Here is a 16,330-nt window from a genome sequence, read left to right on the forward strand (position 1 = left end):
ATAAAATTTGATTCATCATAAGGCAAAGTACAAGCAACTATGCTACTTTGTTATTACTTACTTGAGCTTTCTGCTTCTTGAGAAAAAGTCTGATTTCTTGAACTTTTGATCCTTATATATAGCAGAAGACTTGGCATCTATTTTATGATATATTTCTAATAATCTCTGCTCTCTTTCCTTTTCTGCAACTTGAGCATTAATGTTCACAAGGATTTCCTGCAAATAAATGAAGCATTATTAAGGACTGTACACATAGACATTACCATCATCAACCAGAACTGTCCATTGCAGGACAACTTTCCCTAATGTCTTCTCAATCTGCTCTGGTATTTCCAGATTTCATCACCCCAGCTGATTATCTGCCTGTCCTATCTATTTCAACACTGTCCTTTCAAGGGATTTTCTCCAAGGGACTGGCCATGCCAGAAGAATCTCCAACATTTCCTGTTCTGGCACTCCCTCGAAGTACACTCAATCCCTTGCCCACGAACCCTCTCTCTAATACACATCCATTATTGATCCATTTCAATGATCTCCTCCTAACACCCTCTTTCTCAATCCAACTCTCATAAATATACTCTTCACAGTCATCCCTATTCCTTCCCATCACATGTCCAAACCATCTCAAGAGCACTATGCTTCACCCATTCAACCACATATCAAACCTCTCATTACTTTCTTCATCCCACCCTGACACACCACATGCACCCCTTATATAGATCATTTCTACAGAGCATATACATGACTGCAGTGCTATACTCCACATGTCACGATGCATTTGACAGTTGTGAGGATGCTGCTGTTTCATATAACCATCTGTACTCCCATGCTCACAGTCTTTGATAACTAGCTCTAATCCACCAAGGTAATAAGCTCCAATCCACCAATTACCAATCTGCAGTTCACTGCTCTTTCCCTCCATGTTCCCATGTTCACAAAGAACTGATGACACAAAATTCTTTAAACTCAATGACTTCCTCCATCCTCTCTTCTCTCAACCAGATCTAACATTGTCATGCTCTCTGCCCTAATTCTGTATGGCTTTGCAAAATCAATAATATGCTCTTATTGCCCTTTCCAATACCATACCATAACCTTACTCTTGTCATCATTTACTTTTGACTTGACTCCGTATTAGACCAGTGCCCTCCCTGGGACACACTCATTGTCCTGGGCGACTTCAATGCTACTACTGGCACTGACAAGGTTGGCTACCATCCACATAAACATTAACAGCTATGGTGACATCACATATCTCACAGCCACAGCAACATCAAAACTTTCAATCAGCTCCCTGTTCATATGTAAAGAGACACTTGCATCCTTGTAATAAGGCCCAATCCCTTCAAGTGAATACCCCTCTACACCATATCTTCCAGACGTCCAATAAACCCTTTTGTCAACCCTGGCATAGGACCTTTCCACATCCATAAAGGAGCAAACATTTTTCCATCCTTCTTCAGGTATTTTCAGTTATCTTTCCCACTTCTTACTGCTTGACAGAAAATAATCTAAAAGACTTTGTTTACTGAGCATGCTCAAACAGTTAAAAGATTTGCATTTGCACCAACCAACCTAACCTTTAAGCTCAGTAATCCAAAGTATGTAGGACATTTTGAAATACAGAAAAATCCTAAGAAATATGACTTTCTACCATTTGACCTCCCATATCACCTTAGAATCATGCATATTTAGTGGTATTATTGAATTGCCCTTACATTTACTTCAAGATGGAGGTGATGAGTCTTTTTGGATTGAAGTGTGCAGTACTTCTAAAATGGTCAAGGTGTTATTTAACTAATTATACAGAATATAAAACCTGAGCAGTTACTTACTTTGACTAAATCTAAGGCTTTCTTAAGTGCAGTAAGCTCCTCCTCTTGATCTTTACTGTACTTCATAAGTGCTTCAAGCATCAGAGGATATTTGGTGACTCTGTGTGTCACAAATAATATACACTCTGGGATGCCTTTCTTCTTCATGAGAGGATGGGTAGATTTTTGTCTTACAAAAGCTTGAAATCTGCGATCATTTTTTAGCATATCCTTGTAGAAAGATACCTGTATAAATAAAAATACTATTAGAAACATGCACATCATCATCCCTGTAGATGAATTTTCTGCAAGGCAGAAGAATCAGTTTCATAATTTGCAAAAGGAAAACTACTACAATAAAGTAGTTTACTCAACAAAACTCTCCTAGTAAGGGATGGGGAAGCAACTAGGGGACATGAAAAGATATTGAGAAAGACAAGATACTTGGAAGATATCAAGGACTACAGTTTTCCATATTAATGCACTCAGCTGTGAATAACCCTGGACAAAGAAATTTCCCAATCTGAAACCTTAAAGAGTTTAAAGCTAAATGTGACTGATTGAGACACAAGAGGATCCCATGAATGTAGATACTTTCCTTTGTGAGGGTATATAGAATTGATACAGATGTTTGTATGGAATGGGGAGAAACAAGAGGACATGAAAAGAAATTCAAGGACACAATAAATACAGCTTCCCGAATAGATGTACTGAACTGTGCAATGACCTGGATAGGGAGAATGATGTCCAATGCAAAATATTAAAAGTAAAGATAGACTGATAGAGATGTGGTGACAGGACCCCACGAGCATGTCTCACTTCCAGTGTATCACAACTATACAAATACATACACAACCATAGAGAAGAAATACAATAACCTTTCTCCCAGGAGAAATAGGTGAAAGTTAATGAAGGAATTAATAAAGAATTTCATGGTAAACATGGAATGAGAAACTTAGATAAATAGTTATGCAATTAAGATCATATGACAATTTCCTATATGCATGGCAAAACTGCCTGTTAAGTAACTGGTTAAGTGTTGCTATGAAAGGTGAACTTACAGCATCCTGGTGCTGGGAGCAGAACTGGCCATACGCGTCTTTAAGGCCTCTGGCATTGTCACCCGTGAACTGATCAACTAAGAGGTCACCAATGGTTTCAATGTACTTAGTACCTCTTTGTCTTTGTCTCAGTCTCCAAAGAAATGAACAATGTAATGTTATAAGTTCATCTAGACATGGAAAAATTCTTTTAATTCTAGACTCTTGCATGTTTAGTTCACGAGCCATGCCTTCGGCAAACACCTGAAACAGAAAGATAACAAATATTAGACATGGCTTTTCATGTTTTGAAATGTTTCTCATGCATAAATAAAAAGCAACGCTCTTTTACCAGAGGGGATCACCACTGAGCCAACTCAAAGGTAATCCAGAACAAGGTGTCAGATACACCACTAAGTCAGGCTCTACAAGCAGATAGTGCAAATAATAGATATTATGACTATTACATTGTATCTTCAGTGTTGTGGTATACGGGCATTAGCTCTGAAGTATTTACCACAAAGAAAAGTGTGTAGTGAGATCAAGGCAAGGAGGCAGTAAGAAGGGACTCATTTAAATGTTGAATAAAGTTAAACAGATTATCCAGGAAGATCAAGTAAGTATTTAGGGACAATTCTATGCTTGTGAAACACTATTCAAAATAATTAAACTCGCTCACTTCCTCCCTCCTCTCTTCTTTCAAGCAGATCTTACACTTGTCCTAATTCTACATACCTTTGAAGAATCCATAGTCTACTTTCTTGCCCTCTTGTCAACATTTACGCTCAATTTTCTCCTCATACTCTCTCTCTCACTCTCAGTCTATGGCATAACTCCCCTTCCTTAGCTTATATTTCTCTCATCCACCCATTCATATAGACATTAAACAGCTATGGTGACATCATACGCGCCTGTTTCAAACTCACATCAGCACCAAACTCTCATTTAGCTCTCCATTCATATGCAGAGGCACTCACATTCTTGTAAAAAGAGCTGGTCCCTCTAAGTAAATGCCCTCCCACACCATCATTATATCCTGTGGGCATCCCATAAACCCTTCATGTTAACTCTGTTTAGTCCTTTTCCAAGGCCATGAATGCAGGAAACTGATTTCTACCTTTCTCATGGTACTTTTCATCTATAATTTTTTATCCTAAATGCCACCTTGTTCATTACTTTTCTTATCATATATTTTTATCATCCCTTCCATAAATACTTTTCCAGGTATACTGAGTAAGCTTATCCCCCTATAACTGTTACAATCATCTGAAATTTTGAACATGCAATATGATCAAAATACACAAATAGAGTGTCAAGTTTCCCCACCTTTTCTTGCACAATATGCAAGACAGTAATCTGCCTCTGATTTATGCAATACTTTGTTATATTTACCTGAAATTGATGACACAGTAGGATATGAATAATATTTGGTAAATCTATACCTGGAAGTAATAATGACATGATTTCAATCACATAAAAAGTTCAGAAATAACAAGTGTGCATGAAAAAGTGAAACTAAATATCTGCAATGCTATTTTTCAAAACACACCTTCTGCATAACTTTCAGCATACGGCAGTGATGTTTCTCTGTGATAATTAATTCATAAATGTGTTCCTGTTTTTTCACTTGCTTTTCTTTAAGCTGCTCCACAACCTGAAAAAATAAATCATTTTATATCAAATGCACTTATGCAGGCATACCTACAATGATAATAAGATCACACCTATCAAGATTTAGATAGGAATTAAAATTACTATAAAAAATAGTCTGCTACTCATATTGTTAATATTTTTCATTATTCAAAAGTCTGAATAGCATAGTTTAATAGGGCAAGTTTATTTAAGAAATATACAGAACTTTTGCTGCCCTTTTTTAAAACTCTAGTTCTCAATAAAGCAATCAATGGACACAAAAAGAATGCAGATTAAAAAAAAAAAAAAAGTCTGTTGGAAATAACACAGCAGTATTAAAGCTTTTCTTATTGCATGCTTTGGATGTTTTATAAACACATCATATTTTGCTTCATGTGATGGAATGGAGGATATTTTCAAAGTCATCAATATTAAAATGGAAAAGCACTGAAACCTTGGCTGAAACTCTCAAAAACATGAAACTTTCTTGATTAACTGTTAGTATGATCTGATACATGACTACTTATGTGAGTGGTTTCTGGGTTGCTAAGAACCATTTTCACATAGAAATCCAAACTATTTTGTCTGTCCAATAAGGCAAACTTCTTACTTCTTTTTCCACTGTGTACACCCACAGCTCTGGCTCCTTGTCCAGCAGCCTCAGCTCAGGGTCGGCATCAATGTCATCTATGCTTGGCTCTGAAAGACAGTGCCTATGATGTAGACAGGAATTTTTGTACTGGCGATATACTACTCACTTGACAATGTCTATTTTGACTTTCTCTACTGATTTATTTATTTGTCAATATAACAGGTTTGTTTGCTAAAAAGCTCAACAAATAATATATGTATAAAGAAATTTTTTTCATCAAGTCCTTCAATCAAAATAGCAGTGGACCTGCACCAATTGGATTGGCAACTTGTTGGGGCTTATGGATGAATGTAATCTTAGGAGAGGCCTTTGTCCTGCTGTGGCTACAGGTTGATGATGATGGAAAGAACATGTGACTGAATCCAGTTGTTTCATACCTTCATTACCTCCTTCATCCAGTGATTCCATAGATGCAGAATTGACCTCCAGAATGCTGAAAATATATTGCACATAAGCACTAAACAACACCACATGCAAAGAATTTTATCCCCTGATTCACACAAAATTTTAGATTAATGTGAAGGGGCTTTCAAAAGGCCCACTGTTATGTGAGTAACTAATATGTACAGAAAATTATAGGGATGCAGTGCACCTGGAAGTTAGTACATCACCAAAGTCAAAACATTAAGTGATTATGATACAATTCAGCAGCTCTTTTCACTTCTATAAACATCAATGCAAGTCCTGAGTTCCTTCAAACAGATCACGCAAAATAGTCCCTTTTCCCACCCGATTGCAAATGTGTGAATGTTTCATATATATATATATATATATATATATATATATATATATATATATATATATATATATATATATATATATATATATATATATATATATATATATATGATTTGCATAAGTTCCTTGCAAACTATCACTCCATCATATTTGGCAAATTACAAATACTGTGGCTTAAAGTTGAAGTTGGGTGCATACGTTATAGCTGCGCGTGGTGCTCATCTCTGTACCGCTGGCCCTTTGAGCCTGTGATGGGTAACACGTCTCATGCAGTTACTCCGGTACAAGGGCCATTGTGGAATCCGGGTTTGACACAGCTTGTCTTTCCCAGGTTTCCCCAGGTACCCATTTATCGACCAATCCGAAAAGTAGGATGAACAGGTGGATGAGCTGCACGCCGACTGCCCGGGCCGGGATTCGAACCGGTGTGGCGTTGTCTCGTCCCCCTGATTTGGTTTGTCCCATCCTGATCTGCGCATCGCGGTACAATGGAACCCAATCCCCTACTATCACAGAGTAACTAAGTGAAGCATCTAAGTGTAAAGAAGTACAAAGGAGGACCTAAAAAGCGATGCAAAGCGGAACAGGTCAAAAGAAGAAGAGTGATTGTTGATATCCTAGTCATATACATACATACGTCATCATTTACTTTTATAAAAATATAAATAAACTTGGGTGGGACAGATCCCGACAAATCGACAGACACGGTACCATGTTGAAATTCATCTATCCTGTGTATGTAAACAAAGCCCGGACAAACCAAATCAGGGAGATGAGACAACGCCACACCGGTGTCGTGTTCCTGGCCATCCTCCCGCGAACTGCGCATGCTCAGAAGCCAATGTAAACAGACGTTGATAAACAGAGATGTTCTCACGCATCCCCCAACAGCATGGCTTTGCTCACTTCGCTCGACCCCCCTCACCTCATGAACCTATGATGCCCTCTAGCTTTGTGCTGGATTCATGAATGTTTTTCCCATGAAAGAATAAAACAGTATGCCCTCCCGTGCTGGAACACTGGGGGGACAGCCATGTAGGCCTACACGCGACCAGCTACATACACGGATCCGTGTTCATAGTGATCCGCCTTTTATTTGTAAACAAAGGGGGGACAGTCAGGAAGAGAGGGCAGCCAGGAACACGACAGGGGTCGTAGCCAGGCACGCTAACCTATGCTAATGATCTTTAGGATTTCATCAGTGGCGAGTGGCAGTGTACAGGTAGCGTGCACAATTCATCGCAGCGCGAAGCGTGCCACACGTAAATAATTAAACTAATTAATTTAACAAAACTAAATCTAACTTATCTAACCTAAATCTAATATTTATCCTGACCTAACCCCCTCGCTGCCAAAATACGATGTGCCAGATTGCGCTCATAAATGAAGCTTTCTACATCAATATTTTGAAGTTTCTAGTTTTTCGGAAGCCATTAGCTGCGGCACTGCATTGAGAAATAAAATGCAACATAATGTCAGTATTAACCTCATATTATTATTACCCTCCTATTTGTTTTTAATCTGATTTTTCGTGTGTGAAATTTAATAAGCATAACGTGTCAGTGTTATTTTTAGCGAAAAAAAGTGTTTGCTTTAATAGTTGTTTCTGACTATAGGCAGCACTCACTTTTCTCTCTCTTCTCGGATGCTGGACGAGTCGGTGTCTCTGATAACGAGGTCACTAGGCGGCCAAGAGAGCGTCGAGATTCTTCTGTCTACCGTGGAGTCAACTTGATCAGACAGTTTTCGGGCTAAGGCGGTCCCCTCGGATTTTGATATAGTTCGTTTATTTTTGTCTACTTTCTTTTCAACCTTTTTATCCTCCTTAGATTTTGGCTTCCCTTTATTCCCACAGTGCTCATCCTTGTCTCCGTCATGAAGACTGATGCTGACTCCATGCCAGTCCTGGAGTTCAAAGAGGGTGACATCATCCACCTCCCTACTTTTATCACTAGGAGTGGACGAGACACTCTTATCCTTTTCCCGTTGCTTTCCAAACCTGCCGCTGTGACGCTTCTGACGTAACGACCGTTTTTCATACTTATTACTCGAACCATTCTCTTCTGCAGTTCCTTCTGTGTCACTTTTACTGCTCTTGTCCGAAAAGATGTGCGTCAGATCGTTCATACTTCGGGATATACCAAATTTCGATCGTAAACTGCCGATCTTGCGGTGAGCCATGATGTTGACGTGTTCAGGAAGTGTTTAAAGTAGCGACTACACGTAGCCTACTGGTCAAAGGCACATTGATAGCATTTTCAACTTGATCCTTGACTTCATGTAGACACAAAGATGCGCCACAAAAAAAATCGACTGTCATGTCAAAATACACTGAGGCCCCGACCTTTGTTTTTGTAGACCTACTTCTTTCGTCTTGTCCTTACGAGTCACATTTCGCATTTTATTTTGTGCACAGTATATCCAGCCACTTTGATTTTTATTTGTTTTTGTTGACAATTCACATGACTACCCGACCACTGCCTTTGGAATTCGTCCTTTCTACTTTGTTCTCCAGCGAATCACTTTACATTTCCTCTTCTGCACGTTATATACAAGCACTTCGGTTTTTCTGTTCTATGCTGCGAAAAAACAACATGGCTACTAGAGCCTGCACTGAGCTTGGCAAGACTGGAGAACACTGCCCAGCACCCTCGTTATCAGAACCGTGTCAGCTGATAACGATCGAAACTCACTGGCTCCTAAACAAAGGGGTCTCGGCTCCACTACCTGTAACGCATTAAAACCTAGAACAAGGATGAGGACAATATCTACACGCAGGCACCAGTGAATCAGAGTCGTTGCTGAGTCCAAGAAAACGGCGGTGGTAAGGAATGAACATCGACCTAACACTTTTGGCGACTGAGGAAACATTGCTGTAAGACTGAGCGACATACTTGATAAGGCTGGCATACCACAGATAAGAGAATAAAAGGATGGCACGGTAAAGATGATAACCAGTTCCAAGAAATTCTGTCCCCTGCTGACACCCTTGTCTTGTGTCATTTAAGAGCTACACGTTTTTACTGAACTACCTTAAAAATGACGTTAATTATTTTTCAGATTTTACGACGCCGATCAACAGATTGTCCATTTCTTAGTGTTGTTGTTTTTATAACTTCTGACTTGTATGTAAATCACGAAAAAACTCAACGAGAGATAAGCGGTCAGGTGATGATCGAGGCATCTTTAGTGGAGTAGGTAGGAAGACACCTACCGAAACGGGCGTAAGCCACTCCCGGTGAGGTATATATGGGAAGCGAGGAGGGTGCTGAAGCCCCCCATAGACCCTTCTCATGTCCACACTTTCCGTTTCCCTATTGTCTCATCAACACCAGAGAGTAGTTCAGCATGCTCTCTAAAGACAGATCCTCCCTCTTTCCACACTACACAACATTCACACAACATACACACCATTTCCCAAAATTTCACAAGTTCAAAATGGGTAAACTAAGCAGAGTCTTGGAGTCCCTGCCCCGGGGGGAGGGGGGGGACCACAAATTCCCCCAGGGAGGACTCCCCTTTTGGCTGCCGACTTGAGAGGTGTCTTGATAACTCCTCAGCCCTCTGTCTTATCGATTTCTGCAACATTCACAGCCTTCGTTCCAATTTCCATTCTGTGGAGCATCATCTTTCCTCCTCTTTACCTCACCTTCTCTTCCTCACCAAAACACAGGTCTCAGCAGCTACTGACAGCAATCTCTACTCTGTTCCCTCCTACTATCTCTATCCTAAATTTCAATCCAAAGCCGGATGTTGCACCTATGTGCGCAACGACATCACTTGCTCTCGTGCCCGCGACTTTGACTTTTCAGAATTTTCCACCATCTGGCTAAGACTTCATTGTCATTCTATTAGTAAATACATCTGTGCTGTTTATCTCTCACCTAACTCTACTAACTATGTAAAATTCTTTGACTACTCTGACTCTAAAGTGGAGCGCATCTTGGCCCACTCTCCCTTCGCTGAAATCTCCATCCTAAGAGATTTCAATGTTCACCACCAGCTTTGGCTTTCATCCTCTTTCACTGACCAGCCTGGTGAACAAGCCTACAACTTTGCTCTCCTCAATGATCTAGAGCAGTTGGTTCAGCACCCTACACGTATTCCTGACCGTCTTGGAGACACGCCCAACATACTAGACCTCTTCCTTACCTCTAACCCTTCTGCTTACTCTGTCAAACTGTTCTCTCAGTTGGGCTCCTCCGATCACGACCTTATTTCTGTATCCTGTCCTATCGCTTATGTACATCCTCTAGACCCACCGAAGAGGCGATGCTTCTAGCATTTTGCTTCAGCTCGGTGGGACGACCTGAGGATGTACTTTTCCGATTTCCCATGGAATGATTATTGCTTCCAGGAGAGAGACCCCTCTGTGTGTGCCCAGCACATCACAGAGGTGACTCTCTCTGGAATGGAGGCACACATTCACGTAGTTTCTCTATTCCTCAAGCTAAAAAGCCTTGGTTTAATCACGCTTGTTCTCGTGCTGTCAAAGATAGAGAGGCAGCTCACAAAAGGTACCAGAGCCTTTGAACTCCTGCTAACTATGACCTTTAAATTTCCGCCCAGAATCATGCCAAATCTATTCTTCGACTCTTTCATCCATAGTATGTGTCATAACCTAGATTTTTCTAATTCTTCCAGAGACTTCTGGCACCTAGCCAAAAATAGCTCCTCCAATTTCACTTATTCATCTTTCCCTCCTCTCCTTGACCCTGACAGCAGCACTGCCATCTCATCTATCTCTAAGGCTGAACTCTTCTCTCAAACTTTCTGTAAAAACTCCACTCTGGGTGATTCTGGGCACATTCCTCCTACTCATCCCCCCTCTGACTCCTTTATGCCTGTTATTAAGATTCTTAAGAATGATGTTTTCTATGCCTTCTCTGGCCTCAACTCTCAGGAGGCTTATGGACCTGATGGAGTGCCCCCTATTGTCCTTAAAAACTGTGCTCCCGTGCTGACACCCTGCCTGGTCAAACTGTTTCGCCTCTGCCTGTCAACATCTACCTTTCCTTCCTGCTGGAAGTACGCCTTCAAACAGCCTGTGCCCTAGAAGGGTGACTGTTCCAATCCCTCAAATTACCGCCCTATAGCTTTACTTTCCTGTCTATCTAAAGCTTTTTAATCAATCCTTAACCGGAAGATTCAAAAGCACCTTTCCACTTCTGACCTTCTATCTGATCGCCAGTATGGGTTCCGCAAGGGGCGTTCTACTGGCGATCTTCTTGCTCTCTTAACTGATTCTTGGTCATCCTCTCTTAGCGGTTTTGGTGAAACTTTCTGAGTTGCACTAGACATATCAAAAGCTTTCTATAGAGTCTGGCACAACTCTTTGCTTTCTAAACTGCCCTCTTTCAGATTCTATCCTTCTCTCTGTTCCATTATCTCCAGTTTCCTTTCCGGCCGTTCTATCTCTGCTGTGGTAGACGGTCACTGTTCTTCCCCTAAACCTATCAACAGTGGTGTTCCACAGGGCTCTGTCCTATCACCCATTCTCTTCCTGTTATTTATCAATGATCTTCTTTCCATAACAAACTGTCCTATCCACTCATACGCTGATGACTCCACTTTTCATTATTCAACTTCTTTCAACAGAAGACCCTCTCAACAGGAATTACAAGACTCCAGATATTCAAAACTTGAGAGGGTAAAAAAAGAGTAATTATGGTAAATGGACAACATATGTTTACACCACTTTTCTTATTATCAATATTTGCAGTAATTATGGAATCAAATTAAGAATAAAATGTTTGCACTCAAACATAAAATCCTCCTGAATATGATTGTACTTTCAGATTTTAAATAAAGTGTGATATAGGAGGAGGCAATGAAGGATCTGTAATAAGTTGTAAAAATATTAAATGTTATTTTCCGACTTATACTCACTATCATTACTTTTTTACCTTATCAAGTTTTGAAAATCACGTTATAGTTGTACACTCAATCCATATAATGATGCCAATAAAATTTGCCTATCTTATGTAACTGATAAACTAAATAAAGAAATATATTTTCGGAACCTAGATGATTGTGTTGGGGGATGGAGACGATAGACACCCCACTTGCCAACAGCCAATCAACAGTGTCTTTACTCACTAGGGTGGGGATGCAGTCACAGTTAGGAGGGACTATAGTAGATCTGATATGCCCTAGCTACCAATACAAAGCCCATGGGATACTTACTTTGCATCAGACGCTTCATGGGGGAGTAGTTCTGCCTCCTTCTCTTCGCTCTGCACCTTGCTGTGGGGAGGGGCCATGTCAGGCAGGCACAAGAGGAGTTGCCAAGGAGACGCAGCAAATATGGAAAGTAAAATTCAAGACACAAGGATAATTCAAGGGAGGTTAATACTGATATCGATATATGTGACTGCTGTAGTTCGATTGAGCGAATTATTGAAATATGTAACACGGCAACCACAAAAAGAAATAAGACGTAAATTAAGCAGATTATATTGAGAAGAAACACATGAAGTGCCAACAATTGGTAGGCTTGTGAGACCTGATAATAATGTCCAATGCTACAACATCCTACTTCACTGCAGACAAGACGCAGGTCTCAACTAGACTATCAGCGCTTCTGGGGAAACAAATTTACAAGCCTGCCTGATGCACGCACGCTGCATGTGGACTATGAAAATTGTGAATCAGGCAAACATTAAGTTAGACGCAATTAAACAACTTTTTTTTTTCACTGATACATTTATGTGCATAATGGCTATGTCAACTACGATAAGTGTGTGAGCAGGCCTGGTTTTTGGGGTGGCCTCCTGCCCCATGTTGATAGGCACTGCTGTGTCTCCAGTAACATTAAAGATACAGCTGATGCAAGAATGAAACTGATATTTGGGTAAAGACTGTAATGGAAAGGGTACAAAATTTCATGCTACAGGAGTTTCTGCCACAAGTTTGGGGCATAAGTAATAGTTTCAGACAGTAATATACATATAGTTTTTTAATGTACTTGTCACATTGTTACGGTCTTTGCTACTGTAATACTCATGTGGTGAGTATACAACACTGGAGGAAGAAAGCACTGTAGGCGAGAGTACACACGTGAGACTGAATATAGAGAGGCGAGTTAAGCACAACAGATTATTAGTACCTGACAGGGAAACTGGAAGAGAAGTGAAGAAGTAGAGGTGAAACAAGTAACATGGAGGCACACTGGCCACATTCAGTTGAGTTGTGGACTGGCACAGGGAAGAATGGTCACAACCACAATATAAAATGAGGATACGGCTTATGGGACACAATAAAAAACACTAGGCTGCTGGTGAAGTACCACATTAATAAAGAATACGATTGGAAATGGTGAACACACAAGGTCATCACCAAAGGAGCACTGGGAGAGAGGAGGGGGGCACCATGAGGCAGAGGGTAACCACCACATGGACACTACCAAGAGATGTGGTGAACACTGGGTATTGTATGGGTATGGTAAGACACTATGTAAAAACCAAGCAGTGCCAAAGTGCACAGCTCTCATTGCCCTATTACAGGCACTTGTGTTTGGTATTTCAGCTTGGGACTGAGTTCAGCGAGTATTCAGGAGCTGAATGGTAAATACAAACGTCAATCTTTATAGTGACAAGGACTGTGATTGACAAACTACAGCATGATTGAATAATAACTATCTTCTTTTATTGAAGGAATTAAAAGCAACTGCATATAATAGATCAATGACATTTAAATGCAGCTGTAGAAAAAAGGCAGCACTTGATTACCATCCCTGATAACAACCGGGCACAGCTTTTGCCGGCCACTTGCAATGATTCTGCCAAGGCATTAAAGGTCTAGTAAGTAAATCTCTCTCTCTCTCTCTCTCTCTCTCTCTCTCTCTCTCTCTCTCTCTCTCTCTCTCTCTCTCTCTCTCTCTCTCTCTCTCTCTCTCTCTCTCTCTCTCTCTCTCTCTCTCTCTCTCTCTCTCTCTCTCTCTCTCTCTCTCTCTCTCTCTCTCTCTCTCTCTCTCTCTCTCTCTCTCTCTCTCTCTCTCTCTCTCTCTCTCTCTCTCTCTCTCTCTCTCTCTCTCTCTCTCTCTCTCTCTCTCTCTCTCTCTCTCTCTCTCTCTCTCTCTCTCTCTCTCAATATATTTACTATCAGAGGGCACATTGTATGCACAACTCCATTATGAGAGAATGTGGGAATATGAGTATTTTGTTTGAGCAAGTTTGCTTACAACTTATCATTGAGTATTCTTGAAAACTGTCTGAATTATGCCCTTCCTTTCACAGACACCTTGTATGTGTGACTAATATGAATTTCCAAGTCTCATGACAAAAATTTCACCTACCATGTCTGCCTTCTCCCTTTGTGTGACAACTATGATTCATAATAGCCAATTCAGTTATGTATAGGAACCTCTTGACATCAAGAAACTAGAATTCAATTTTTTGTCATAAATGTAATTGGATCTTGTATCTCAGTATATAATGTTACTTCAGCTCCAATTTCAATTAAAGAGTAGTAATTCACATCTGCACTAATGCATCCCATTATTTAGGACTTGAGAGACAAGGGCGCCTGCACGTCTTGGAGGGTACGGTCCAGATACCATTTAGGGAAGTTGTGGGAACCATGGACAGGATGACAACAGCCACATGAATACAGACTGGTCGGAAGATTTACAAACTATACAGAGGATGTCGCATCTTAACATATACCACTCGAGCTATTCCTTAAAAAAAGGAAACTAATAAAATTGAGATTTGTGATGTGACAGGAAATAAACTGCATAATTTTTAGATGAGACCACAGTTCAGCTCCACTAACCATGGCCTGGACAGCATGGATAAGGGTGGAGGAAAAGATGAGGGCCATGTGTGACTGACCAAATATGAAACTACAAATTCAAGGCTAAAGAAAATAATGTAATGCTGTAAGAAGAACAGAAAGAAAAAGGATACTGAGAGATGGAGAACACTGGCCACACACACCCTTACCTTGGACATGCTCATTCTTCATTCATTCACGACAAACAAATGGCAGGAGCTAATGGGAACCTTAAAATTCCGGTAACGACTTCAGCTTGCGGCCAAAAAAAATAACAAAAGGATCACAAGAATAATAAATGCATACAAAATTATACATAAAGAACCATTTAATTCATAATAGCTCCAAGTCAAAGAAAATTGCAAAAGGTTTGAATAAAACCATAATGAATGGTTCTGTAACACCAAATTAGGACAGTGCATATCATGTAACACTGCACAGAACAGAATTGATTTACTAAATGACAGTTATGGGGTAGAGGTTCACACGGGCACATGCTTCATACAGCCTACCATAGAGCCGCCTTCCTGAGGCATCATCCTAGACATTCTTCAGAAAGTGCCTCCACTGGGTAGGAGACTCTCTGGGGAAGGCATAACATCCACAAAGCTACATGCCTCCATTAAACTGGTAACATCTTTTAGGGGAGTGCTTTTAGGCAGTGTGTTTCAAGTTCATCGTCCAAGCAATAAGGTTCCCGGAATGGCGTATCCGGGGCATGTCAGGGCTGCGTCATCACCTCAACCCTCACACCACTGTTACTGCTGCTGCTACTTCTGCCACTAGCTTGGGTTGTTATACGGCTAAGCCACTATAAAATAATGATGGAAAAGAGAAATGTTGATATGATTCAACCGGTTCAAAATAATGTATGTCGTCAAAACGCAATTTTTTTTAATATGGGTTCACATGGTAGCTTCCTTGCATGGTAACGCATCTTACCAATAAAGGATGAGACCGATGATAATGAACTTGAAACGACTTCGAGTTCTAGCAATGTTAATATTTTTCTGGGCAGGCAGAGGGCAGGAGGTGAAGGCGCGGCAGGACACGGAGGATGCATCCGACCCACACACCTGCTGGCCAAGGGTCGTGCACACCAACAATAAATGCCGCAACTGCCGTGGCTGTAGCTATCTAGCTCTACACGGGAGGGTGGCAGGCAGGAACCACTTAGCAGGACCTAAGGGGCTAGGACAGGTACGAGCGTGCGGGCGAACTGATGGGAGAGGTGCAGCGCCGCTGACTTACTTGACTCCCAACTTGGTAGCCACTCGCTTCCACTGCGAGAAGCCGGACAGTCTACGGACGGGGCTGGACACACAGCCACTGTTGGGGCGGGCCGGGGGGTTAGCGGGCCGCGGGGGCCAGGACACGCAGCCACTGTTGGGGCGAGCCTGGGGGTTAGCGGGCCAAGCGAGCCAGGACGCCATCAGGGGAGTTTCGCTAACCACCTCATCACGCAGAAACACCCAGGCTAGGGCAGCCCACTCGCAAGGTGTGTCACCGGTGGGGGAACAACACTGCTGAGTTCCACCGTGACCACTGGCTACTAAGAAGCTTGCCAAGACGTTACAATACCTCCAGAAGTGTAAAAGCTGATACTTGACTCGTGTTGTTTAGGGTATCTAAGGAATATCATGTCATCTAATATGACAAAAGCGTAAGGATGGATAACA

General features: G+C 41.1%; 1 protein-coding gene across 11 annotated transcripts in view; it reads right to left on the reverse strand.

Annotated features, from left to right (window-relative positions):
• LOC126995731 (A-kinase anchor protein 13-like) overlaps positions 1-16,330 on the reverse strand; it is a 198,806-nt gene that overhangs the window by 15,076 nt on the left and 167,400 nt on the right. For 10 of the 11 annotated variants that reach the window (XM_050855573.1, XM_050855579.1, XM_050855578.1 and 7 more), the window contains 8 exons: positions 15,903-16,034; positions 12,063-12,122; positions 5,516-5,571; positions 5,097-5,185; positions 4,404-4,508; positions 2,876-3,118; positions 1,836-2,060; positions 62-216 (listed from right to left, as the gene is read on the reverse strand). In XM_050855573.1, the coding sequence (XP_050711530.1) occupies positions 62-216; positions 1,836-2,060; positions 2,876-3,118; positions 4,404-4,508; positions 5,097-5,185; positions 5,516-5,571; positions 12,063-12,122; positions 15,903-16,034 (1,065 nt within the window). The remainder of the gene's footprint in view (positions 1-61; positions 217-1,835; positions 2,061-2,875; positions 3,119-4,403; positions 4,509-5,096; positions 5,186-5,515; positions 5,572-12,062; positions 12,123-15,902; positions 16,035-16,330) is intronic. The other variant, XM_050855576.1, reaches the window with a different exon arrangement.

This window comes from Eriocheir sinensis, chromosome 8, assembly GCF_024679095.1.
Source record: "Eriocheir sinensis breed Jianghai 21 chromosome 8, ASM2467909v1, whole genome shotgun sequence".
NCBI lineage: Eukaryota > Metazoa > Arthropoda > Malacostraca > Decapoda > Varunidae > Eriocheir > Eriocheir sinensis.